This window comes from Cyprinus carpio, chromosome B7 (assembly GCF_018340385.1).
Source record: "Cyprinus carpio isolate SPL01 chromosome B7, ASM1834038v1, whole genome shotgun sequence".
NCBI lineage: Eukaryota > Metazoa > Chordata > Actinopteri > Cypriniformes > Cyprinidae > Cyprinus > Cyprinus carpio.
In genome coordinates, this window is record NC_056603.1 from 3,632,130 (window position 1) to 3,654,962 (window position 22,833).

At 36.0% G+C, this 22,833-nt stretch overlaps 1 protein-coding gene across 2 annotated transcripts; it reads right to left on the bottom strand.

The window, feature by feature from the left end:
• LOC109092577 (adenylate cyclase type 4-like) lies at positions 1-22,354 on the bottom strand. 2 transcript variants are annotated; one of them, XM_042726946.1, is made up of 26 exons: positions 22,063-22,354; positions 16,741-17,480; positions 15,580-15,777; positions 15,185-15,346; positions 13,500-13,649; positions 12,716-12,861; positions 12,279-12,390; positions 12,064-12,191; positions 10,661-10,819; positions 10,425-10,578; positions 9,495-9,680; positions 9,365-9,390; positions 9,121-9,180; positions 8,972-9,032; positions 8,353-8,450; positions 7,771-7,855; positions 7,439-7,576; positions 5,433-5,513; positions 5,146-5,324; positions 4,272-4,356; positions 2,616-2,774; positions 1,992-2,141; positions 1,806-1,913; positions 1,600-1,714; positions 528-652; positions 1-402 (listed from the first exon to the last, which is right to left on the bottom strand). In XM_042726946.1, exons 2-26 carry the CDS (start codon positions 17,221-17,223, stop codon positions 274-276), a joined length of 3,477 nt encoding a protein of 1,158 aa, XP_042582880.1. In that variant the 5' UTR covers positions 17,224-17,480; positions 22,063-22,354; the 3' UTR covers positions 1-273. The 2 variants fall into 2 exon arrangements, with proteins under 2 accessions (XP_042582880.1, XP_042582879.1); XM_042726945.1 differs by having other exon boundaries at positions 9,365-9,393.
• Positions 22,355-22,833: the final 479 nt, after the last annotated feature.

Genomic DNA, 22,833 nt, shown 5'->3' on the forward strand with positions numbered 1-22,833 from the left:
TTTATTAGTACACAAAATGGTTAAACATTAAAACACAACAAACAACTTTTTTAATAAAACTACACATTTCACACGTTTCCTTTCACATCAAACATCATCAAACATACAACACGTAAAATAAATATTAGCAACTGTTAATAAATAAGTGCACAAGTCAAGGAGAATACTAGAGAGTCAGTATAAAACCAGACTTCGTTTCAAACACACGCTCTTCTGTCAGATGCCCAGCGGACGGAGCAGAGGACCTCGGTGAGACACTCCTCCGTGCTGCGGTCACTGCTCTGGATGCTCGGTGTTGATGAAGTAGGTGGTCAGCTGTCCTTTGCCCTTCACGCTGATGGCTCCTCTCAGAGTCAGGCTGTAGCCCAGCGCCTGAGCCACCTGCGCCGTCTCCTCCGTCACCTGAACACACACACACACACACACACACACACACCTGCAGTGTCAGGACATGATCGTGTGCAGACAGAGAGCTGGATTAGACTACAGCACAGACACACGGGTCTGTGGATGTTAAGGTGCTCCACCTGTATTTTGTCCAGGACTCCGGTGCTGTCCATCCTGCTGGCCACATTAACCGTGTTCCCCCAGATGTCATACTGAGGTTTATGAGCGCCGATGACGCCTGCGATCACAGGGCCGTGATTTATACCTGCACACAACACCAAACACAAGTCAGAGCTATGGTAGATGAATACGGTCTCCAGAAGAAGTCTCTTCTGCGCACCGAGGCTGCATTTATTTGATAGAAAGTGCAGTAAATACACTGAAAACAGCTGTTTTAAATAGTGAAAATATTTCAATGTGAGTATCTGTTAAAGTGTAATGTATTTCTTTTATTTGATAGTAAGTGCTCACATGATCTTCAGAAATCATGAAAATATACTGAAGAAACATTTCTGATTATTATCAATGTTGAAAACAGTCGTGTTGCACAATATTTTTGTGGAAACTGATACATTTTATTTTTCAGGATTCACAGATGAATAGAAAGTTCAGAAGAACAGCATTTATTTGAAATAGAGATCCTTTGTCACGCTATAAATGTATTTACTGTCACTTGTGATCAATTTAATGCATCCTGGCTGAATATAAGTATTCATTTAATGTTTCTTGAGCAGCAAATCATCATATTAGAATGATTTCTGAAGATCATGTGACACTGATTATTGGAGTAATGATGCTGAAAATACAGCTGCACATCACAGAAATAAATTTATTATTAACAGAGATTCACACAGAAAACAGCTGTTTTAAATTTTAAAAATATTTAAAAAAAATTTACAGTATTTTAATCAAATAAAATCTCTCTCTCTCTCTCTCTCTCTCTCAAGGTGCAACTTAAACTTTTATGTTTTTTGATTGATCTCTGGAAATATTCTAATATTTTGAGAGACTGGGTTTTTGACTTTCATGAGCTCTAATCATCAAAATTAAAAACAAACAAAAAACTTTTGAAATGTTTTACTTTACATGTAACGCATCTAGAATATATGAAAGTTTCACTTCTTGAAATGAACTTTTTGACTCTATTGTAGTTTTTTGGGATGCAGCTGTATATGTGTATGTGTATATGAATGAATGATGTCAGTGATGTACCGATCCTCAGTTTGAAGCTGTTGAAGGAGTGCATGTTGATGTTCTCCAGTCTCCCCCTCAGAGCGATGGAGAAGTCCAGCATGCAGCGCACGTAACTGTAGGACATGTCGCAGGTCTGTGGAGGGTAAAGTCAGATGAAGATTCACACACACACACACACGCACACACAGAACATGTCCAGTAAAGCACACACGCAGCAGTCGTACCCGTCTCTCCTCTGCGCTGGCAGGTTTGGTCAGTCCAGCCGCTGCCATGTAAGTGCTGCCGATGGTCTTGATCTTCTCCACGGCGCTGAACTTGGGCTTGTTCAGGAGCTGCGAGAGAAGGTTACGAGGCAGGTGGGTTAAAACGACACAAACAGATGCACAAACAGACATCGGATGGACATCCACCTCGTCAAAGTCTGAAATGATCTCGTTGAGGAAGCGAAGGCACTCCAGGCCGTCGTTGTTGACGCTGCTCTCGTTGTAAAACTCCTTGAAGAAATGCGGCACGGACGCGAACATCACGCAAACACACTCGCACGACTTACTGTACAAGTCCTGAAACACACACACACACACACACACACACACACACACACACACAATCAGTACTATCACAGGAAAATAACTCACATCATAAATGCTCCATCAGGCTTTTATAGCTCATATCGTCTGATAGAGTGAGAATATGGAAAACCAGCTCAGATTTGAGACTCTAAAACATGATTGATGGAGAATCAAGGAAAGCTGAGCTGCTTCAGTCCAGTAAGAGTTCATCTGGAGATATTACTGCAGTTATTCTGACCTTTACTTGATCACAATCACTCACCAGAAGTGTTTGTACAATTACACTAAAAGAGCTTTTGACTGGATAAAACACTCTAAACTATCGATCAGAGACAGAAGACGTGAGGAGATGGTGAGTGAAACAGCAAATATAGAGGCCTTTATAGAGTTAACATCCGTCCATTCAGAGACATTAATGAAGGATGTGAATATGCCTCTAGGTGGCGCCCTCTGTGAGTGTTTGACCTGGTTCTGGATGTCTTTGCCGATGAAGAAGTCTGTGACGTGCTCCGGCAGAAGGTTCTGCAGCAGGAGTCTGTTGACGTTTTTGGTGGTCTCCATTTCCTCCGTCTCTTTATTAAAGCACTTCTCCAGCAGGAACTCGGCCCGAGAGCCCAACTCGTCCTGCAGCACACCAAACACACAGATTACTCACACCACACAGAGAGACGTCTGCTCAAGCAGGAGGCTTCTGTCCTTTAGTTACTTCCAACAAAACACAAAGATGTGTGACAGAGAAAAAAAATTATATAGTGGTTTTGAGGTATAAAACTGAGGTGTTACTTTATCATTATCATAATACTACAGATTTTTTTAAATATATGTGTGTGTGTGTGTGTGTGTGTGTATATAATTTTTTATTTTCCATTTTTATTTTAACTTCAAAATTTAAGTGATTTTGCCATGTTTTTGTCATTTTTTATTCATTATATTTACTTCTGAAATATGTATATGTTTTTTTTTTTTTAAACAAATTTTCAGTTTTACTTTAGTTTCAGTTTTAGCGTTTACTTAAGCACATCAAGTTAAACTAAATTCAAATTAAAAATGTTGTCTTGGCCACTAGCTGAAACAAAATAATTTATATATATATATATATATTAATTCAGTTCATGTTTAAATAAAAAGTTTTTGTGTTAGTGTCAGGGTTTTCTTTTAGTTAGTCTTGTAGTTTAGGTTTAGTTTATTCTGAATAATAAAGTTTTTTTTTTTGTATCTTGGCTCTGCTATGCAGTGTAAATTTTATATGATTTAAATTTAAATTTAAATTAAATTAAAATTAAATTAAAAAATTAATTTGTAATTTTAATTTATATGATTTATATACTATTATAGTTTTTGTTAATATTTTGAATTAGATTTTTTAATATATGTTTTCTGTTTTAATTTGAATTTTGGTCAAAGTTTTAACATCATTTTGTTACGTGTTGTTCCTAATTGTTTACTAATTTTTCCTATTAAAATAGGTATATTTAACATAAGTTCGTGTTTATTTAGTTTGACTTATTTTAGTACTTAAACTACTGAAAATCTACTGAAAACTAACTGAAAATGAGAAATGTTACGACTAGCTGAAGCAGAAATGTTTTTTTTTTTTTTTTTTTACATTTCTGTTAATGTTTATTTTATTTCAAGTAATGAAACAGTATTTTTTATGGTTTTAAATTTAGATCTAGGTAACTATAATAATCCGGCTGTAGTGTCGATTCTAACACTAGTTATAAATATATATGTAAAGAACATTATTGAAGATTAAAACTAGTTGAAGACCGTCCTTGACTCATCAGCTGATCAATTTATTTGAGTAAACAGCACTTAACTCGTGTCAGATATTTATATTGTATGAATCAGTTGCTGTAACACCCATGATTCCCAACAGATGAAGGAAGCAGCACCAATCAAAGACAAAAGCGACTGCGTTTTGAGAAATAGTTAGATATCTGGAGCGGATTACTTTTTGCAAACTTCCCTATTACTGAATACATAATATCAAACCAAAACAGACTTATAACCAAATGTGTTTTCTCTCTGTCTCTGACACACACACACACACACACACACTCACACACACACACACACACACACACACACACACTCACACACACTCTCTCTCTCTCTTACCTGTCGCACGAGAATAAGGGAAATCATGTAGAAAATGACCAGCCAAATGCCGGACATGATCTTGGGCTCCTTAAGAACTCCAGGCCTAAAACACACATACACAGTGAGATATCACAATAAATATTAATTACACTCAATTTATTGACTTAATAACAACAGTCACAGGGTTTCTGGACACATGTTTGAGTTAAAACGCAAAGAAACATAGAAACAGCATCTGAACCAACTGAAAGTGATTCATTATTTAAATTAAAATATAAATCGTTATTATCATTTTTAATACATATAAATTTTTACAGTACTATAGTAACAAATTAAAATAACTTTTTATATTATTGTTGTTCTAAGAGTTAAAATGAATAATCCAATAATAATGATAATAATAACAATACTTTTTAATTTATAGTTATTTTACTTACACAATAATAATAATTACTATTACTATAAACAATTAAATTGATATATTAGAATTATGTAAAATAATGATAATTGTTATAATGTTATGAGTTCATTAACAATCCAATAATAATGATTGTTATTATTATAGTTGTTGTAAGTTAAAGTTAATAATGATAATAATAATAATAATGTCATTTTGTATCGTTATGTCATAAAAAAATAAAAATAATACAAATTTTCAAATTGATTACTTTACTAAATATCACTGAGACACTATTACAGCTTAAGTAGGTTTGAACCCACATTTGAAACAGTCAAAGATATTTTTTACACTCTTTTCAGTCACTAGATCTCATATATCGCATTTATATAAAATGCTCTCTCTCTCTCTCTCTCTCTCTCTCTATATATATATATATATAAAACAAAATGATGGCAGTAGTCCTGCAGAATGAGGTGTGTGTTTGGCTCTTACGTGCTGTTGTCACTGTAGAGCTGTTTGATGTAGCAGTCGGAGCGTGGCGCGTAAACATGCAGGAAGAGTGCGAGATAAACCACCACAGCGAGGGTCAGGAGGAAGACTTTAACAGACACGCTCACACGCACAAACACAATCACACCCAACATCGCCAGCAGACAGCAGTACAGATAATACTGCACACACACACAATAACATCATGTTAACATATGATCAATATGACATCAATACTAATGTAAATGATCACCTCTATTGATTATTTATAATATAAGCTACCAGCTCACCGGGACAGTGTAGAGATTGAGAGTGTTCAGTACTGTTGCATTGTGGGAAACACTTAAACAGTTATCACCTGGGATAAAAACCTAGAAAACAAACAGATGAGGTTTAAGACTTTGTACAGACAAATATATAGATATTTTATAAAATTACTTTCCTTTAAAACAATACATTTGATCTTTATGGGAAAGAGAATAGTTATAACTAAAGAAATTTAGTTCTTCAGTAAAGGCAAAACAAATTAAATCAATTTTGATAAAACGTGTATATGTCAAAGTATTGACTTTCTTGGTGTTTGTTCTGGTTAAAAGCAGTAGTTAAGAGTAACACTCTTGTGCTGTAGATTTTTACACAGACATGTTTGACTAAAACAGGATTAAAATCACAGTGTTAGTTTGTGAAACATTAAATATTTACAGAAAGTACTCAGGAAATACTGAACAAAAATCAATCAACTTTTAAGGCAAGATACCCCAGGTGAATATTGTCAAATCTGAATAATATTGCACTCATAAATAATGACAATACTTTCCCAGTTGATTGATTGCATAAAGAATGGCAAACATTTTTTTTGTAATTACAAGATTAAAAAAAAAAAAAATGTTATGTTCAAATGTGCAGAAGAACTGGATAAAGTCAGGTTAAAAATTATTGTTTTATTTTGTTGACGTATTAGAGTTAAAGGTTTTTCCAGAGGGGATTTAGGATTACAGTTTTTACCACTCCAAAAAACAGAAAATATTGTCAATAGCCAAAAAACAACAACAACAAAAAAAAACATACATTTTCACTAGGTTTTAGAAATAAAATGTTGTGTAAGTTCAGGTGAAAGACATATCAACAAACCCCTCAGTAAAAACCTTTAGAATATAGAGAGGAGTAAGACTGCTATAGAGAGGATAAAACTACCTTTAGGTAAGACTGCTAAGATGAAGTGCAATTGGTGAGATGGTGTCTGTAAGTGCTGCTGAAGTATACATAAAACTACCTTTAGGAAAACTGCCTTTAGAGATACGCATTATATTTGAAATCTGCAGATGCAAATAGATGAAGTGCAATAAAAAAAGTGCATGATATGTCAACAAACCCCTCAGTAAAAACCTTCAGAATATAGAGAGGAGTAAGACTGCTAAGTTTGGTGTCTGTAAGTGCAGCTGAAGTATAGATAAAACTACCTTTAGGAAAACCGCCTTTAGAGATAAGTATTATATTTGAAATCTCCCGATGCAAATAGATGAAGTGCAATAAAAAAGTGCATGATGTATCAACAAACCCCTCAGTAAAAACCTTCAGAATATAGAGAGGAGTAAGACTGTTAAGTTTGGTTTCTGTAAGTGCTGCTGAAGTATAGATAAAACTACCTTTAGGAAAACTGCCTTTAGAGATACGTATTATATCTACAGATGCAAATAGACGAAGTGCAATAAAAAAAGTGCATGATGTATCAACAAACCCCTCAGTAAAAACCTTCAGAATATAGATAGGAATAAAACTGTAAATTTTAGTGTCTTTAAGTGCTGCTGAAGTGGAGAAACAAACTCATTCTGAATAAAAAATCTACCAATAAAAACATATATTGTATTTGAAATCTACAGACGCAAATAGATAAAGTAATAATAAAACTCACATGAATGATATATTAACAAATCCTTCAGTAAAAACCTTCAGAATATAGAGAGCAATGAAACTGTTAATTTTGGTGTCTGTAAGTGCTGCTGAAGTTGAGAAACAACCTCATTTTAAGGAAAACATCTTATATGTATAGCGATATGTATCACAATAGTCAAAGAGCATTATAATGAACATTTAGACGTGTATTTTGGCTGTTTTCTTTCCACTGGTTTGAAAGAACACTACAGAACATTACAGACATCTCTCAGTCGTGTAAAATCTGTTTTTGTGGTGTAAAGACATTTTTGGCTGCTTTGACTCTTGTGTCTGGTCACAAACAGTCCTGTCGGTCAAGGTGATGTTTGTGCAGGTGTGTCTGAGTATGTAGCTGTTGACTCACTATGTTCAGCACTGCCATGAGCAGCATAATGAGCAGACAGAGAAACACCAGCAGCAGCCGCAGCGCCGCCCTGGTGGCCACACCGTCAAACAGCGTCGAGACCCAGCGGATGCTGTGGGGAAACTTAGAGTGCCAGCGCTGACACACAAACACATATCACAACATTAACACAAGATACAAAATAGAATCATTATAAAACATTTATTTACAGATAACAGATTAAATGTAACACTAAGCATTAACCATTTAAAAGCCACAATGATCAACCACTAATATGAATTTTCTTAAAATGCACACACAAACACACACATATATAAGACATGCAGTCATACCTTCAGGAATTTAGTGAAGACCACAAGCACAATCAGTATTTGGACAGGGAAGGTGGCACCGTACGATACCGCCAATGCAAAGTTTCTGTATGCACACAAAGAGAATGAGAGAGTGTTCATTTTTTTTCATTTAGAAAAAAAAATGTGTGTGATGAAATAAATAACAATGTGCATTGTGTAAAAAATCAACATGAAGCCAATTTAATTTGATCCTTGCCAAAAATACAGATAAAACACAGGTTAACAAGAAGAAATGTTTTCAACATTATTGACTGGTAAGAATGGTCTTAGTATGACAGGTTACAGAAACAGCTGAAATACATTGATTTGTAAAATCAGATGAAAGATTTTAGAGGCATTTTTTTAGATCAGGGATTGCCAAACGTTTTTGCCCCTTTGAGCTAAAATATCATCATCAAGTTTAATAGTTGTTATAATAATAATAATTATAATTAATACAACTGTAATATTTAAAAAAATTTAATGATTGTAACATGCAGCTAAACAAAAAATATTGAATCAGTTTTAGTAAGTGTTTGGATTGTTTTTATTTTAAAATGATTACATTTAACATTTACTCACTTTTGCGAGGTCAGCATCTGAACCACAAAAACACAGATGAAGATGAAGACCAAACATATGACAGAGCGATGAAGCCCCTGGACTTCACTTAACGAGTACTGACACAAACATAGACACACAGTTAGAAAATAAGAGTGCAAATCAACAGCAACAAATGGAAAAACACATGCTTAAAGAATAAATGTGATGCTGGAGCACAAAAGCAGTCATAAGTAGCACGGGTATATTTGTAGCAATAGCCAACAATACATTGTATGGGTCAAAATTATCCATTTTTCTTTTATGCTCAAAATCATTAGGATATTAAGTAAAGATCATGTTCCATAAAGATATTTAATAAATTTCCTACCATAAATATAAAAAATATATATTTTTTGATTAGTAATATGCATTGCTAAGAATATTCTCAATATTTTTTTATTTGTTTTTATTTTATTTGCACCCTCAGATTCCAGATTTTCAAATAGTTGTATCTCAGCCAAATATTGTCTTATCCTAACAAACCACACATCAGTGGAGAGCTTATTTATTCAACTTCCAGAAGATCTATAAATCTCAATTTCAAAATAATTGACCCTTATGACTGGTTTTGTGGTTCAGGGTCACAAGTAATTCAAACCTGCTTCTCCAGCTGAAAATTGTTAAAAAATAATGTCACACTGTTCAGCTTCGCTCGTCTCCTAAACAATGAAAATATGATATTAAATCAAATATTATTTGAAGACTCATTCACTGTGAAGACTGTAGATTTATGAATCGTTTGCTCACCCTTCATTGTCCAGAGAGTCTAATGAGTCCATCAGTCCGTTTTCCAGAACTTGTGATGGTCTGAGAAAAGAAACAAATGGGAATTACAGAATTTAACTGAACTGCAATGCAAACAGAGTGAAAGTCAACTCTGATCTCTTCTTGGTGGATTCTGGTATGTGATCTAAAGTAAGTACTTTGTTGTGGTACATAAGCAAACTTCTTTTATATCGCTAAAGAGAATGAATAATCCTTTCATTTTCACCTCGGAGTGTTGATCTCTGGGAGCTCCTGCTGATGACAAAATAAAGGAATGACAAGAATTAATATGCAGCATTTATGTTTTCAGTATATAATTTAGTATTATTGGACGTTGATCATAATTTGACTCTGACCATTGCCGGCTGTGTTTGGCTGGCGCTGCTGTCAGCAGTGGGTGGGGCTGCGAGCGAAGCCTCTGGTTGGTTGAGTCCAGAAAATGGTTTGACGGTTTTCCAGGACTGCAGGTACTGCGACATCCGAACCGATGCGCGGAGCTTCTGACGATTTGCCAGTTTGTTGTCCACCTTCAGCTCATTAGTCTGAGACACAGGAAAACAACCAGAGACACATTAATACTAAAACCGACGAAAGGTGACAGTAAAGACATTTATAAAGTTACAAAAGATTTCTATTTCAAATATGATGCTGAAAATTCAGCTTTGATCACAGCAATCAATTACAGTTTAATAGATATTCACATAGAAAACAGCTGTTTTAGGTTGTAATAATTTTTCACAATTTTTACTCTATGTTTTGTTTAAATAAATGCAGCCTTGGTGACCAGAAGAGACTTCTTTCAAAAACTTCAAAAAGACAAATACACACAAAAAACAAAAGTATTCACAACAAAACAAGATGAACTTGAAGAAACTGTTGCAGAAAAGTATTATTAATGTACATATTATTAAAAAAAAAAAAACTGCCGTGCAGCACTTTATTTGACATAGAAATTCAAGTCAGTACTGAAACTAGTAACCATTAGTCATTAAATGTTTGAAATTGCAGGGTTAGGAAAAAGCAAAGCTATTAGCAACAAACCAGAAAATAAATACACTGCTTTTGAATAAACAATAAAAACAAACAAACAAAACCTGAAGCACTTCATTTGACAAACAATTAAGAAATTGTTCTCCTATTTGATTGCATTTTAAAAGTATTGTTAAATTTTTTTACAGTTTTATTAATTCAACTGTTTAGACAGAAGTTTGGAAAATAAATGTATTTCATAAATTCCTACGACAGATAACTGATCTATAAAGTCAATAATGATTATCGAAGATCACCTGAGATGTTGTATCATAGTTTTCTGCATTAGAATCGATGACCAGGTACGTTCTTCTTCCCTTCAGCGTGGAATCGCGACTCCCGCCGTTTCCTTCCTCCACCTGGTATTTCCCGTCCAGGTGAGCAAACGTCTCCTCCGTGATGTGGACCCTCCTGTGAGGAACAGCCATCATCATCATCATCATCATCATCACTGATAATACTGTAGTAATCAGAAATGAGCGGTGTAAAGTACCCAGCCACTCCTCCAGACTCCATGTGATTGGCTAGAGTCACGTCATCTGACCAGACGTCATACTGCCACTTCTGAAGGCCGATCACACCACACAGAACGTTCCCCGTGTGTACGCCAACACGCATGTTGATGTTCACGTCCGTCGCCTCCCTCAGCTTACTGCAGGGGTCAAAGGTCACAAATAACCACACTTCAAGACGGAAACATTTGCGTAAAAAAAAAAAAAAAGGTTAACTGAAATCAAATAAGATATTACAAATATTAAATGTATTTTATTTCAGCTAATTACAATGGTGACATTTAGTAAAAATAAACTAACAAACTAAAAATAATAAATAAAAACGATATGGACATTTAACGACTGAATAAAAATGACAAAGAAAATACCTAATTTTAAGATAAAACAAAAATTACAGAATAGAATTAAAAACTCAAATTCAAAATAGGTATAAAAACTATAATATTAAATCAATGATACTGAAATTGTTACAATAGTGGCTCTCATCTTTGTTTTCTCTGGACTCCATTTCCCATAACACCTGCCTAGGAACTCATTATCACACAACACCTGTTTCCCTCAGTGACACTATAAAGGTTGCACTTATACACACTCACATTGCTGATTATTGTTAGTCTGTTTTGTTGTCTAGTTTCTGCCCTGCCTTCGTGGTTTGTTCTTGGACTGTTTACCTGGTTTGTGATCGTTTACTGCCTGTTTTGTGGATTACGCTTTTGGTTTACCTTGGATGTACTGTTTTGCTGGTGTTTTGACCCTGCCTGTCCGACTACACTCTAAATAAAGTTGCAGATGGATCCTCAACTCTGTCATGCCTCCTCCGTTACAAAAATAACACTGATGCACAGATAATTTTTTGTATTGTCTTTGTTTAGGATCGACGGTCTAAAAGTAGTTTTGCCAGATAAAAAAGTTGATGATAAAATTAATAACAAAATTAATTTTAAAAAATGAATACAAATAAAAGTTAATAAAATAAAAAATATTTAAAATAAAAAATAATTTGCAAATAATAATAAAAAATATAAAAATAAAATATTAACACCACAATAAAAACGGACTAAAATTACTAAAAATGTAACTAAAGTGGAAACAGAAAATATGAGGATTAATAAAAATAAATAGTTAATTTAAAATGTATTAAAACTAGAGTAGAAATAACAATAACTTGTTTGAAAATAATAATCATTTAAAAGTACTGTTAGCAATATAATAATAATTAAAAATATATATAAAAATTGTAAAACACACAATTACAACACATTACAAAAATTTCAACTGAAGTGAAAACAGAAAATATTACAATAATTTAAAACGATCATAGTATATCAACGATACTATTATGAGACTGATACTGGGATGATGATTTTTGGATGGTGGGACTCACTTTATGGCTGTGCACATGTCCAGACCCATCTGAACACAGTTGCGAGCGTGATGAGAGATGGGGTCAGGAAGACCCGACACGCAGTAATAACAGTCGCCCAGGATTTTAATACGCAGACAGCCGTTCTTCTGCAAAGAGAAGTCAGAGAAGAGAAAGAGTTGAGCATATAAACTCAAGACACACACAGAGAAGAGCAGTAAGGCAGATCTGCGCACCTTAGCGATGTCGTCAAAGCGGCCGAAGAGTTTGTTGAGGACGGCCACGAGCTCCTCAGGCGTGCAGGTGCTGGAGAGGTGGGTAAAGCCCACGATATCAGCGTACAGGATACTGCAGAGACAAACATCACTTCAATCAACTACACTCACTGGCTGTGAGGGGCTGGGCTTGGGGTTTTGTGTGTAATCAGTGCACTTCACTTCAGAGGAAAACAATGTAAATGTGGATGTGTGTGATAGAGAGAAACAGAGTATATATTTCTACGTGTTTGTCTGTGTTTCTGTGTTTTTTGTGTTTTTGCATGAGTGTGTGTGTTTTTGAGTGCATGTGTATTTCTGTGTCTTTTTATTTATGTTTATGAATGAGAGAGTGTTTTTGTGTGTGATTTTCTGCGTTTGTGTTGTCTTATAGTGTGAGAGTGTGTGTGTGTTCTCACCTGACGTCTCTGTGCTGTCGTACGTAGAGACTGTGGAAGTTGGGTCGGTTCTCTTCGGCGCGGCATTTAGCCGACAGACGCTTAACGATTTCTGTCTTCAGCTCCATGGCAATGTATCGCGGCAGCACCGACAGCAGCAGATGCTCCTGCACACAAGAATTAATCGATTAAACACTGTGTTTATTATTAATGCACTATTTATTTACAGGTGATTTTTTTTTTGGATTGCTAACACACAATTCATGAAACAATTCACCATTTTCTCACAACTATAAAAACAATCTCAAAACTACGCACCAACTTGTGCAAATTTCAAACGTCCAGGTCAAAATCAAATACTTTAGTCAAAAACACATATCATCCTGAGATTCTGATCTGTGTGTCATCAGTTTGCTACTTAATGTTCACACGGATAAATGTGTGCTGTTTTTTGATGCTCGAGTTAATTATTATATTGTGTGTTTGTGTTTTCTAAATGAGAACATGGTTAAACCTGTGCAAAATGATGGCGGTTTTGTGTAGAGTTTTGCAGAAAACACTGAGCAAATTGGAGCATGTGTGAAAACAGGAGAAATGTGTTAAAAGTTTTGAGAAATGTGTCTTTGTTTCGAGAACTGTATGAATGGTTTGGAAAATTGGGCCAAATGAATCAGTTATAGTGTGTTAGCAATCGAGAAAAACTGTAACATTTCAGCTCTATTCCAAAGCCTAGAGCAACATGCTCAGAACCCCCTGCGGAGACACACACTCTGCTCTGAATGAAGGACAGTATGTAAGTCTGTACCTGGTCGCGCTTCTGCTTGGCCTGTGTGGCACGGTTTCTGCTGAAGTCCTCCCGCTTCTTGCTGGACTTTCTGTGAGCGTGTTCAGTGTGCCACAGGTGAAACACACCCACGCCGTTAACACACACGAACAGCACAGCGTTCGCCACCAGCTGAAAACCATACACACACACACAGAGAGAGAGAGAGAGAGAGAGAGAGAGAGGGGTTTTGATTATGTGCGGCTGCAGGAAAATCATCTGGTAGCTGACAGTCACCATTTGTATACAACATTTCCTCTGACCAGCCATCAACCGCGCAGGTGTGTGTGAGTGTGTTTACATATGTGTGTGTGTGTGTGTGTATACAGTGGTGGCCCAAATGATTAGAACACTAGTATTTTCAGCAGCTAAAAATGGTTTCAAGTCAGTTATTTCTATCTTTTGCTGTAGGAAGGTTTCTTGAAGCGTCTTGGAGACACAGTTCTTCTGGATTGAGTCTGTCTCAGTTTGTTCTGTTTCTCCAGAAAGACTGATGATGATCAAGATTCAAGATTCAAGATTTTTATTCGTCACATACACGATTATATAGAGCATATATAACCAGCAGTGAAATGTGAGTCAGGTCCGCTCCATGGACAGTGCAATTATTAAAGAATACAACACAGATGAAAATATACATAAATATAGCTATGAAAGAATGAAATAAAAGTAAACAATAAAAATATAAGAATAAAATATAAAATAAAAAGTATACTGTAGACTTAAATATTAAGATACACAGGAATGTACAAGAGACAAATGTTCAAACAGGTTGTACATGGTTGTCCTGTATCAGCAAGACAAACAGAGAAGAAGAAAAAAAAACTTACTGATTATTAAATGATTATTAAGTGGAGTTATGTTGATGTTAAGAGGCATCAGATCAGATCTCTGTGTGCAGCACAAACATCTCACTGAATTATTACAATTAATGGCAAAATAAATGTTTTGAAATGTAAACTGATATTTCCTACTGACACACTACAGCAAAAGATAGAAATAACTGACTTCCAAACATTTTTTAGCTACAAAAAAAAACTTTTGTTCAGTTCCAGCCGTTATAGAGAGTATGCAAATATGGAAGCGAAGATGTTTTGTCTATCCTTGAGTGTTGAATGTTATAAATATAAGGACTTGTGAATGTATGTTAGCCATGTGCACCGGTCATCTTACAAACTGACTTCCCAAGCTATCTGGATTCCGTTTTTGTTGCTTATCTTGTGGATCCAAATAAAAGAAGAAAGTGTGTGTGTGTGTGTGTGTGTGTGTGTGTGTGTGTGTGTGTGTGTGTGTGTGTGTGTGTGTGTGTGTGTGTGTTTGTGTGTGTGTGTGTGTGTGTGTCTGTTTTTGTGACATATCAGGACACAACTTTGTATAATGACATGGGTATGACACAGGTATTACAAGGAGAGGGTGACTTATGAGGACATAACCCATGCCCCCATTTTTCAAAACGCTTATAAACCATAAAGAATAAGTTTTTTTGAGAAAGTAAAAATGCACAAAGTTTCCTGTAAGGGGTAGAGTTAGGTGTTCCTGTTATGTGTAGTGTTTTTTTTTGGGGATGTAATATATGGTTTGTGGAGTTTGAATATAATATTTGTTATGTATTGTAACCATTATTCATATGGTATGTCGTGTGTTTTGTGTGTCTATGTGTGTCTTACCTGCACGGCCAGGTCTTGTGTCTGTGGGCTGGTGACAGACACATACACACTGATGATGATGATGTGACAAACGCTGGTTCCGATGCCGAAGCTCAGAGCCCATGAGAGCGGGAGAGGAAGAACCGTATAAACGGACAGCGACAGGAAAAGGAAGAACGCGACCTGACGAAGAAAAACAACCACATTACAGCTGAAAATCAGCAGTTATTATAGACTACTACAACTAAAACCATAAAAAAAAAAAAAAAACATTTTGTTACTTTACATGAACAGTTATTAGAAAAATTAAAAAAAAAAAAATTAAAAAAAATTAAGCAACAAAAATAGCATCCTTGTCATAAGGACTAGGACTAAAATAAAGTGTAAATGAATCTAGACGAGCGTCCTCAGCTGACCTGCTCCCAGGCCGTGACGACGCCTCCGGTGAAGATGAAGACGAAGGCGATGATGAGGAGCATGGACCAGATGAAGAGCGCCAGAGGCGTTTCTCCTCGCCGAACCACCGGCAAACACGGCAAACACAGCAGCAGCGACACGCAAACACACACCACCACACACACCACTGCAAACGCCGCCACGTGAACACTCAGGCTCTGGATGCGTGGGAGAAACAAACACTTCACCAAATCTACATTTAGACACTCAAGCGCTACACACACCTGCTGGAAAACACAGCTGAAGCTGGATTAAAGGAGGAGTTCACCCAGAAATGAAGATTTGCTGAAAATGTGCTCATCCTCTGATCATCTGAGATCAGGATGAGTTTGTTTCTTCTTCAGGTTTGTAGAAATGTAGACTGTATGTGTCTCATCAATGGATGCTCTGCAGAATGGGTGCCATCAGAATGAGAGTCCAAAAGCTGATAAAAACATCACAATAATCCACAAGTAATCCCACAGCACTCCAGGTCCATCAGTGAACATCTGGAGAAGACAAAAGATGAAACACATCCAGCATTAAGATGTTTTTAACTCAAATATGAGTCTATAGTAATGCTTCCTCCAGTGAAAAGGTGTTCTGGTGTGAATCAGGAGAGATATCTGCACAGATCAAGCAGCGTTTAAACAGCTCTAAACAAATATGTGTCTGGATTTTGATGAGAGAGACAACGGGAGATGCACTTTTTCACTGGAGGAAGCATTATTATAGACTCATATTTGAGTTAAAAACGTCTTAATGCTGGACGTGTTTCATCTTCTGTCTTCTCCAGATGTGAACTGATGGTCTGGAGTGCTGTGAATTACTTGCGGATTATTGTGATGTTTTTATCAGCTGTTTGGACTCTCATTCTGACGGCACCCATTCACTGCAGAGCATCCATTGCTGAGACACTGATGCAGTGCTACATTTCTACAAACCTGATGAAGAAACAAACTCATCCTGATCTCAGATGGTCTGAGAGTGAGCACTTTTTTAATTGTGGGTGAACTGTTCCTCGTAATGATCTCCTTAATTGGGTGGGATCAAGTTTTTCTAGCAGGAATGCACACAAAATTATGCATTTTTGTGAAACAAGACAAGGTGAGGAACTGATAAGTGCGTCAGTCGGCTCTCACCCGGCCGGTGGAGGGGATGATGATGATGATGGTCACGCAGAAGAGGATGGCCAGCACTACTCCAGACACCAGCAGCGGCGTCTCCTCCAGACAGCGCAGGAACGCCATGTTCACCGCACGGTAACAGGAGCACGCGCCGCGGCCGGACGTCCGACGGGGTTCGCTCGGTTCATCATCCACTATAAACCTGCTGCGAGAGCTCTGAGAAACCTCCGTGGGGGCATTGGAAGTCCTCGAGGTCTCAGATAACGTCGCCAAACTGTGTCTCCTGTCAACACCATCAGGTTCAGTCCGATCTGTGGACGTGCCTGGGATGTTCTGAGAAGAAGTATTGCTAAGTGCATGTCTGGTGCGATCCTCGTCAGGATTGGGAGAGCTAAGACGGTTCTCATCCCTCAATGACATTCGTGGTCTCTGGGGTTCGGCGACGGTCCCGAGCCTGGCGACACCCAGCTCGATGGAGACCTTTGAGTTGTCCAACATGCCCGTCTTTGGGTTTTTGTTTGTGCTTCTTTTAACGTTTTCTGTCCAGCACAGTTTCAGCAAGATAACTAATGTCTGCTAAGGAGGGGTTAAATCATCCATTGTCTAAATCAGATCAGATCTGACAAATTCTGTGGGCTTGAGACCAATCAAGACGAATGTTTTCAGAGCTCCTCAAGCTCTTGAAGTAAATCCATGCAGGGAAGCTCCGTTCCTCTCGAAGCGTGTCAGATGTGTTAGCCGTTACTTGAAGGACACTATGGTAAAGAAGATCATTAGTCAAAAGCAACACCTGACACTTCAAATCAACAAGCAGTATTATGGGTTTCCATATGTCACCACAACTGAAGAACCATTTTGGTCCCACAAAGAACCTTTTAAGAATAAAGGTTCTTTACTGACACTGATGGTTCTATCCATGGAAACTTTCCATTGGGTAAAACGTTCTTTATAGTGGAAAAAAAATTCTTTAGATGATTAAAATGTTCTTTAAACTAAGTAGATGGTCATTTTAAATGAATAGTTCACCCAGAAATGAGTTTAAAATGCAGGATTACATCACTTGCTTATCAATGGATCCTCTGCAGTGAATGGGTGCCAAACCCATCATTAAGATTTTTTTTATTAAGTTTTTTTTTTTGATTTTTATTAAAATTTATTTCAATTATCTATTTGTTTTTTCCAAACATGCAGTTTTTGTCTTCTCCAGATGTTAACTGATGGACTGGAGTGGTGTAGATTATTGTGATGTTTTTATCAGCTGTTTGGACTCTCATTCTGACGGCACCCATTCACTGCAGAGCATCCATTGCTGAGACACTTATGCAGTGCTACATTTCTATAAATTTGATGAAGAAACATCTACATCTCGGGTGGTTCAGCTAATTTTCATTATTGGGTGAACTACTGCTTTAAGAACTGTTCATGAGAAAGGTTTTTTTTTTGGGAACCAAAAATGGTTCTTCTATGATGTCACTATGAAAACCCCCTTCTGGAACCTTTATTTGTAAAACTGAGAAACATCTAGTTTTACGTCACTTAAAATAACAGCTCTAAGTGACTGCAGGACAGGTTTGGATGCCTGCGCACAAGAAATGCAATGAGAAACATGTAACTTTACAGACAAATGAAAAGCTGCGAGACAAGAGTCTGCACTGTATGTTATTTTACACTCTTGAAAATAAAGGATTTAGTTGGCATTGATGGTTCTTTGGTTATTCTTTATATTCTTTAAATTCCTCTTTAGTTTTTTTTGATTTGAATTATTGGTATTTGGGTTCTTTTATTGGAGATCATGTGTGTTGATCTTTTATTTTTAAGAGTGTATATAAAAATGTGTCTGGTATATGAACAAATATAAATCTTAGATTACAATATTGTAAAAACATAAACAATATGACAACAGGAACATGAACAAACATTTGGACAAACGGTCAAACACACACAGACAAAACATGCAAATGCACTCATTTCCCTAAAGTACAGAGAGGCAAAGTTCAGTATTCAGCCGCTTACAAATGTTCTTATTCTTTAATATTTTTAGATTTAAAAACAAACAAATCTCAAACACGTTCAAGTAAGAACAGAAGAGGAACAACTGAGACAGCAGGGATATTTATAGAGAGTCTACCTACAAAACAAACTAACACAAACTTACTTATGTCACGTTCAAAGTAAATTTAGGTGAACAGGATTAACTGCATACAACGAATACTTCTTCCACACACACACACACACACACACACACACACACACACACACACACAATAATTCTTACACACACACACACAAAAACATACACACAATTTGATTGTTCAGTTTATAATTTGATTGTTAATTTTACAGCTCATGTACTGCAAAACAAATTTTTTTGAAAATAAAACAAAGACTTTCAGAGAATATTACCTTGAATTGAGTACCATTCAAAATGTTTCTTTTTCTTTTAAAGAAATGAATACTTTTATTAATCAAGGATGGATTAAACTGATACAAAGTGAGAGTAAAGACATTTCTAATGTTACAAAAGATTTCTATTTCAAATAAATGCTGTTCTTTTGAGCTTTCTATTCATCAAATATTCCCGAAAAATAAAATGTATCACGTTTTCCACAAAAATATTGTGCAGCACAGCTGTTTTCAACATTGATAATAATCAGAAATTTTTCTTGAGCAGTAAATCATCATATTAGAATGATTTCTGAAGATCATGTGACACTGAAGACTGGAGTAATGATGCTGAAAATACAGCTGCACATCACAGAAATAAATTATAGTTTAACGGATATTCACACAGAACACAGCTGTTTTAAATTGTAAAAATATTTCCCAATTTTTCTGTACTTTTGATCAAATAAATGCAGCCTCGCTGAGCAGAAGAGACGTTTAAAAACCCTAAAACCGTAAACTTTTAAACAGTAAAAATGGCAATAGGGAAGAAAAAGAAAGAAAGAAAGAAAGAAAGAAAGAAAGAAAGAAAGAAAGAAAGAAAGAAAGAAAGAAAGAAAGAAAGAAAGAAAGAAAGAAAGAAAGAAAGAAAGAAAGAAAGAAAACTTGATTCAAGATGTTCAAGTAAATTTCAAGTTTTTACCGGACAACAAAAATGTTGATTAAGAAAATGATGTGAAGCATTTGTCACAATGAAAGTCACTAACACTGAGCTCAGATCAGCTGGTGTTTAACACTGATCCGGGACCAGAGCACTTTTCTCTTCTGAAGCAGTGAGTCACAAAGCCTCTCACAATAGCACATGAGTCAATGAGCAACAAAGGGCTGCATTTAGGTTATTATCGCTGGATCTGATCTTACCCGCCGGTCTCATCATATCAAAGGAAAGGCCTCCTGAAACACTCAGCAGCTGCTTTCATCCTGGTGTTTCTGGTCATTTCTCTGGCAGTCATGCTCTGATGCAACTCAAGAATGTAGTGAAATCAAACCCTGAACCAAACGACATTCACGACGGCTGGACTCACACAAACACGAGCGAGAAAGAAGGAAATATGTCCGATAACGCATTACCTACAAATGTTTCTTTGAGGAAAACTTCACTGATGTCGTCTGTCTGTGCGTTTCTGGATCGCTGTCATAAAGACTTGGTCTAGCTGCATTTATTTGCATATCTGCCCTTTTCATATGACACTGTTTTCCATAAACTCATCCCTTATTGTCCCTGTAACTCACACCAAAGGTCATTACAACGACAAACGTCAGTGAAGGAATAAAATATTAATCAATGCAGCAAAACTAGGAAAATTTGGAGGTGCATCACTGAGTTGAGCTACAAATATAAGTCAACATTTGAAGTGGATCAAAAAAGTTCATCAAAGTTGTCCTAAGACAAGAACTCATTCTGAGATTAGGTTTCAGGACAACTTCGATCAAAGTTTTGGTTAAATTCAAATGCTGACTACTGTATTTTATAGATTTTTAAATGTGCAACGGGGCTTTTTTAAAACTGAAAAAATATTCATTTTTAATTTTACAATTATTATTTATTATTATTATTTTGCTTTTAAGGATTTTGCTCTTGAGAATTAAGTACTTTCCTGAATCTCAAACATACAGCATGGCGCTCGCAACACCAAGATCATGGGTTTGATTCCCTGATTAAATACAATGGTCAGGTTTAAACTGTAGATTAAAAAAAAAATAACACTATACAAAAAATAAATAAAAAAGGTAAAATCAAGTTAAAACAGTAAACCTTCAACATTAATACTTCTCACGCACTACCAAAAACACTCAACTGTAAAACTGAGAAAAAATATTCAATGCAAAAAAATTAAAATAATAATAATAACGTTTGTTTTTCATTAAACATTATAAACAGAATTTTACATTTAAAAATAATCATTGTTTGTTTTTCTGTACACAGTACAGTAGAGTATGGCGCTCGATACCCAGCAAAATTGGTACTGCTAAAAAAAATTACGCTTACAACGCAACATACATTTCTTTGAATAAAAGCGTCTGCCAACAGCATACATTTACATTACATTTATGCATTTAGCTGACTCTTTTATCCAAAGCGACTTACAGTGCATTCAGGCTAACATTTACCTAACATGTGTTCCCTGGGCATACATGTAATTACACTCTGAGGGAAGCTGACATAATAAAAACATATTAAAACAACAACAACAGGATATCTACAGGCCATACTAACCTGTTAACGTCACAATTGTAATTTCACAAAGTAAGTTCTAGAGTCTCAAAACCAGTATTTCAGAACGTATAATTATTAAACACCCCTATTGAGATCATTAGAGAGAAGTCCTGCTCTGTTTGTGTTGTGTCTGACTGCAGCTGGATGTGTTCCCTAAGAATCAAACCCATGACCTTAGAGTTGCTAGCGCTGTGTTGTGTTAACAGCTAATGAATCCGACTGAAAATCAAAGGAACAGATCTGGACCATCAAGCTCGACTCGGTCCAGTTTGTGTAATAGAGAAGAGAGATGAAGTGCAACATGAGTTCAATCCTCCAAATGTTTGATTAAACATGTCAACTTACTATTGGCAGTCTTTCCGGAAAGAAAAATCTCTAAAGGTGCCATTACAGATGCTGGTTTGAGTCAGTTCAGATGATGAAGAAGATGACCGAGCAAAACACAGCATCTTTACTCTGCTCACACTGTTTTCATGTGACAGAGCTGAATATATATATATCTACCAAGTCTGACACATTACTCACTTGTTCAATCTCATTGTAATTACAATTTCATCACAGTTTTAATCAAATAAACTCCATGTGATGAAAACAAGACACCGTCCCTCTTACCACACACTGAACAAAGTGTTTGTTTCTTAAAAACACGCTGTAAAATCAGAAGAAAGTCAACATACCTCCATTCTGTCAGCTCTCCTCCGCTTGCTTTCTCCGTCACTCCAGTTCTCAAAATAGTTGGCAGTTCCATTTTTTTGTTCGCTTGAACTTGACAAACCGGTCGGACGGCATGGCTGACGGTTCAGGGCCGAACCCTGAGGAACCCCGTCATATTTCATAACACTGAGCACTGCTGCCTTCATCAGTGACTACAGTAATCATAATCATATTGTCAATTATATTAATATACACGTGTGACAGAACAAAAGGGGAAGTCATGGGAATTGCTGACCTGAAAATGGTTCCTATTTGTCTTCCACCTTTCCTGATGTAGATTTTATTTATTTCTTTTGTGGCGCTAGAACTCGAAGCACCTTGTCTCCTTGAATTTAATTGCTGTATTTTTGGATTAATTTTTGTTTTTGATTGATTCATTTTGAATAGCCTGATTGCCAGCTATTATTTAGCTGTTGGGATTTTTTGGACAAGCATAATTGTTCTAACAATGACATTTGAGTTTATTTCAAATTTGAAATCATGACATTAAGTTAACATTATGATTGTAAGCCTTATAAATTATTATTTTGCTTATAATTAGATTCCAGTGTGTGTAATATAATGTAATAATGGTAACAAATACAACAATAATATTCATTAAAGAAATATCCCATCAAATAAATAAATAAATTCTCATGTGGTTCCAAAACTGTACGAGTTTCTTTCTTTTGGGACCACAAAATAAGATATTTTGAAGATTACTGTGAATCAAACATCAATGACCCCCAATAAAA